Source organism: Pempheris klunzingeri, chromosome 8, assembly GCF_042242105.1.
Source record: "Pempheris klunzingeri isolate RE-2024b chromosome 8, fPemKlu1.hap1, whole genome shotgun sequence".
NCBI classification, from domain to species: Eukaryota; Metazoa; Chordata; class Actinopteri; order Acropomatiformes; family Pempheridae; genus Pempheris; species Pempheris klunzingeri.
Genome location: NC_092019.1, coordinates 345,857 through 351,246, shown reverse-complemented (window position 1 = coordinate 351,246; position 5,390 = coordinate 345,857). Strand labels below are relative to the sequence as shown.

Sequence of the window (5,390 nt, the reverse complement as noted above, 5' to 3'; positions counted from 1 at the left end):
TGACATCATGTGATCGTCCGCGTTAAAGTACTGCAGTAGTAGTACTCTACTGCAAGTACTGTGTAGTAGTACTCTACTGTAGTACTGTGTAGTAGTACTGTAGTAGTACTGCAGTATTAGTACTGTAGTACTACTGCAGTATTAGCACTGTAGTAGTACTGCAGTATTAGCACTGTAGTAGTACTGCAGTATTAGCACTGTAGTAGTACTGCAGTATTAGCACTGTAGTAGTTACTAATACTGCAGTACTACTGCAGTATTAGTACCTTATACTTGCTGTTTGCTCCTGCAGGGTCGCAGCATCACAGCACTGCTCCATATCCACAGCCAGTGTCCAACCACCCAGGTACACTGTCTGTCTGTCTGTCTGTCCGTGGCAGCCTGTCTCACTGTCTCTCTGTCTGTCTGTCTCTGGCAGCCTGTCTCACTGTCTCTCTGTCTGTCTGTCTCTGGCAGCCTGTCTCCCTCTCTCACTGTCTCTCTGTTTTTAGCAGCCTGTCCCCAGCAGTCTGTCTCACTCTCCCCCGGTCTCCCTGTCTCTGGCAGCCTGTCTCACTCTACCCCGGTCTCCCTGTCTCTGGCAGCCTGTCTCACTCTCCCCCGGTCTCTCTGTCTCTGACAGCCTGTCTCCCTGTCTCTGACAGCCTGTCTCCCTGTCTCTGGCAGCCTGTCTCACTCTCCCCCGGTCTCTCTGTCTCTGACAGCCTGTCTCCCTGTCTCTGGCAGCCTGTCTCACTGTCTCTCTGTCTCCCTGTCTCTGGCAGCCTGTCTCCCTCTCTCACTGTCTCTCTGTTTCTAGCAGCCTGTCCCCAGCAGCCTGTCCCACTCTCTTCCGGTCTCCCTGTCTCTGGCAGCCTGTCTGACTCTACCCCGGTCTCTCTGTCTCTGGCAGCCTGTCTCCCTGTCTCTGGCAGCCTGTCTCACTCTCCCCGGTCCCCCCAGGTCCAGAGTTCTGGTGCTCGGTGTCCTACTTCGAGCTGGACGTCCAGGTGGGGGAGATGTTCAAGGTGCAGTCCAGCTGTCCTCTGGTGACGGTCGACGGCTACGTGGATCCTTCAGGAGGAGACCGGTTCTGTCTGGGACAGCTGAGCAACGTCCACCGGACGGCCCCCAGCCACCGGGCCAGGTGACCGGCCGGACCAGCAGACCAGACAGACCAGACAGACCAGACAGACCAGACAGACCAGACAGACCAGACAGACCAGACAGACCAGACAGACCAGCAGACCAGCAGACCAGACCAGTCAGACCAGACAGATCAGTCAGACCAGCAGACCAGACAGACCAGCAGACCAGACAGACCAGACAGACCAGACAGACCAGACAGACCAGACAGACCAGCAGACCAGCAGACCAGACCAGTCAGACCAGACAGATCAGTCAGACCAGCAGACCAGACAGACCAGCAGACCAGACAGACCAGCAGACCAGCAGACCAGCAGACCAGTCAGACCAGCAGACCAGACAGACCAGCAGACCAGCAGACCAGACCAGTCAGACCAGACAGATCAGTCAGACCAGCAGACCAGACAGACCAGCAGACCAGACCAGTCAGACCAGCAGACCAGACAGACCAGCAGACCAGTCAGACCAGTCAGACCAGCAGACCAGTCAGACCAGCAGACCAGACCAGTCAGACCAGCAGACCAGACCAGCAGACCAGACCAGTCAGACCAGCAGACCAGACAGACCAGTCAGACCAGACAGACCAGCAGACCAGACCAGTCAGACCAGACAGATCAGCAGACCAGACCAGTCAGACCAGCAGACCAGACAGACCAGCAGACCAGACCAGTCAGACCAGCAGACCAGACCAGTCAGACCAGCAGACCAGACAGACCAGTCAGACCAGACAGACCAGCAGACCAGACCAGTCAGACCAGACAGATCAGCAGACCAGACCAGCAGACCAGACAGACCAGACAGACCAGCAGACCAGACCAGTCAGACCAGCAGACCAGACAGACCAGCAGACCAGACAGACCAGCAGACCAGACCAGTCAGACCAGTCAGACCAGCAGACCAGTCAGACCAGCAGACCAGACCAGTCAGACCAGCAGACCAGACAGATCAGCAGACCAGACCAGCAGACCAGACAGACCAGTCAGACCAGACCAGTCAGACCACTAGACCAGACCAGCAGACCAGTCAGACCAGTAGACCAATAGACCAGACCAGCAGACCAGTCAGACCAGTAGACCAGACCAGCAGACCAGTCAGACCAGTAGACCAGTAGACCAGTAGACCAGGCCAGACAGACCAGTCATTAGATAACCAGGTGTGTCCTCTTCCTCTTGGGACTAGTAATGCCTGACTGGACCTCCGGTCTTCTTCTGTGTGTTATTTTGCTGCAGGCTCCACATTGGTCGGGGGGTCCAGCTGGAGTGTCGGGGGGAGGGGGATGTGTGGATGCGTTGCCTTAGCGACCACTCTGTGTTCGTCCAGAGTTTCTACCTGGACCGTGAAGCGGGCCGGGCGCCAGGAGACGGCGTCCATAAGATCTACCCCGGAGCTTATATCAAGGTGAGGACCGCTCCTCGGCCCTACCTGTCACTTACACAGGTATTGTGCTGGATCAATACTGACCAACTAACTACCAATGACTAACTGACTGGAGGCTAAATCCCTGTTTCAGTGAATGTAGTCTGGTGTGTGTGCAGAGAGCGACGAGTTAGACACCAGAATGTGGACAGGTAGGGGTTCTCCTTTAAGTATTGTGGCTGTAATGAACCCTGCTGGAATCCTTCTTCATCTGGAGTCTCCAAAGTCTGACACTGATCCTGTCTGCAGAGGACGAACCGGCAGACAGCAGCTCCTGTCTGCAGAGGACGAACCGGCAGACAGCAGCTCCTGTCTGCAGAGGACGAACCGGCAGACAGCAGCTCCTGTCTCAGTCTGTCTCTGAGTGGTTTAATGTCTCCACCTGCTGACAAACAGGAACCGACTGGTTATTGGTTTCACCTGTATACACCTGTCTGTGTCTCACCTGTCTGTCTGTCCATCGCCTGTTTGTGTCTCCCCTGTCTGTCTGTCCCTCACCTGTCTGTCTCTTCTCTCCTGCCTGTCTGTCTGTCTCTCACCTGTCTGTGTCTCACCTGTCTGTCTCCAGGTGTTTGACCTGAGACAGTGCCACAGACAGATGCAGCAGCAGGCAGTGGCGGCTCAGGCAGCAGTCGTCACTCAGGCGGCGGCGGTCGTCGGTGCGATTCCTGGTCCGAACAGTGTGGGGGGGATCGCCCCCGCAGTCAGTGAGTATCACCTGTCTGTCTCTCTGTCTCTGACCGTAATACCTGTCGGACCGTAACACCTGTTGGAATGTAACACCTGTCGGACCGTAACACCTGTTAGACCGTAACACCTGTTGAACTGTAACACCTGTCGGACCATAACACCTGTTAGACTGTAACACCTGTTAGACTGTAACACCTGTCGGAGCGTAACACCTGTAACACCTGTTAGACTGTAACACCTGTTAGACTGTAACACCTGTCGGACCGTAACACCTGTAACACCTGTTAGACTGTAACGCCTGTTGGACTGTAACACCTGTTGGACCGTAACACCTGTTAGACTGTAACACCTGTCGGACCGTAACACCTGTTAGACTGTAACACCTGTCGGACCGTAACACCTGTAACACCTGTAACACCTGTTAGACTGTAACACCTGTTGGACCGTAACACCTGTCGGACCGTAACACCTGTCGGACTGTAACACCTGTCGGACTGTAACACCTGTTAGACTGTAACACCTGTCGGACCGTAACACCTGTTAGACTGTAACACCTGTCGGACCGTAACACCTGTTAGACTGTAACACCTGTCGGACCGTAACACCTGTCGGACCGTAACACCTGTTAGACTGTAACACCTGTTGGACCGTAACACCTGTTAGACTGTAACACCTGTCAGACTGTAACACCCGTTAGACTGTAACACCTGTTAGACTGTAACACCTGTCGGACCGTAACACCTGTTAGACTGTAACACCTGTTAGACTGTAACACCTGTTGGACCGTAACACCTGTTAGACCGTAACACCCGTTAGACTGTAACACCTGTTAGACTGTAACACCTGTTGGACCGTAACACCTGTTAGACTATAACACCTGTCAGACTGTAACACCCGTTAGACTGTAACACCTGTTAGACTGTAACACCTGTTAGACTGTAACACCTGTCGGACCGTAACACCTGTTAGACTGTAACACCTGTCGGACCGTAACACCTGTTGGACCGTAACACCTGTTAGACCGTAACACCTGTTAGACTGTAACACCTGTTGGACCGTAACACCTGTTAGACTGTAACACCTGTTAGACTGTAACACCTGTCAGACCGTAACACCTGTTGGACCGTAACACCTGTTAGACTGTAACACCTGTTAGACTGTAACACCTGTCAGACCGTAACACCTGTTAGACCGTAACACCCGTTAGACTGTAACACCTGTTAGACTGTAACACCTGTTAGACTGTAACACCTGTCAGACCGTAACACCTGTTAGACCGTAACACCCGTTAGACCGTAACACCTGTTAGACTGTAACACCTGTTAGACTGTAACACCTGTTAGACCGTAACACCTGTCAGACCGTAACACCCGTTAGACTGTAACACCCGTTAGACTGTAACACCCGTTAGACTGTAACACCTGTTAGACCGTAACACCTGTTAGACTGTAACACCTGTTAGACTGTAACACCTGTTAGACCGTAACACCTGTCAGACCGTAACACCCGTTAGACCGTAACACCTGTCAGACTGTAACACCCGTTAGACCGTAACACCCGTTAGACCGTAACACCCGTTAGACTGTAACACCTGTTAGACCGTAACACCCGTTAGACTGTAACACCTGTTAGACTGTAACACCTGTTAGACTGTAACACCCGTTAGACCGTAACACCTGTTAGACTGTAACACCTGTTAGACTGTAACACCTGTCAGATGGTGACTTCCTGTCCTCCTGCAGATGTGTGTTCAGCAGGTCTGGGCGTGGACGACCTGCGCCGCTTGTGTATCGTACGCCTGAGCTTCGTCAAAGGGTGGGGGTGTGATTACCCCCGGCGGAGCATCAAGGACACCCCCTGCTGGCTGGAGGTCCACCTGCACCGGGCGCTGCAGCTGCTCGACCAGGTGCTGCACATGCTGCCGCCACGGGAACGCCCTCTCTGACACACGCCGACAGGTGTGTGTGTGTGTGTGTGTTTGTGGCCTCAGACAATCAGCCAACCACAGCCTCACATTCCTCCTGTCAGTCAGTGAGTTTCCATGGATACCAGGGTCAGTTCACACAAAAACCACAAAAACAACTTTAGTGTCTTCAGGTTCAGTCAGGACCCTCCTCTGATTGGTCAGGTTCAGTCAGGACCCTCCTCTGATTGGTCGG

General features: G+C 53.6%; 1 protein-coding gene across 1 annotated transcript in view; it reads left to right on the top strand.

Annotated features, from left to right (window-relative positions):
* Positions 1 to 5,176, top strand: part of LOC139204807 (mothers against decapentaplegic homolog 4-like) — a 15,167-nt gene extending 9,991 nt beyond the window's left edge. Inside the window, exons 6-10 of the mRNA XM_070834813.1 lie at positions 293 to 346; positions 943 to 1,126; positions 2,355 to 2,523; positions 3,110 to 3,248; positions 4,974 to 5,176. Of these exons, the coding sequence (XP_070690914.1) occupies positions 293 to 346; positions 943 to 1,126; positions 2,355 to 2,523; positions 3,110 to 3,248; positions 4,974 to 5,176 (749 nt within the window). The remainder of the gene's footprint in view (positions 1 to 292; positions 347 to 942; positions 1,127 to 2,354; positions 2,524 to 3,109; positions 3,249 to 4,973) is intronic.
* The last annotated feature ends 214 nt before the right edge of the window (positions 5,177 to 5,390 follow it).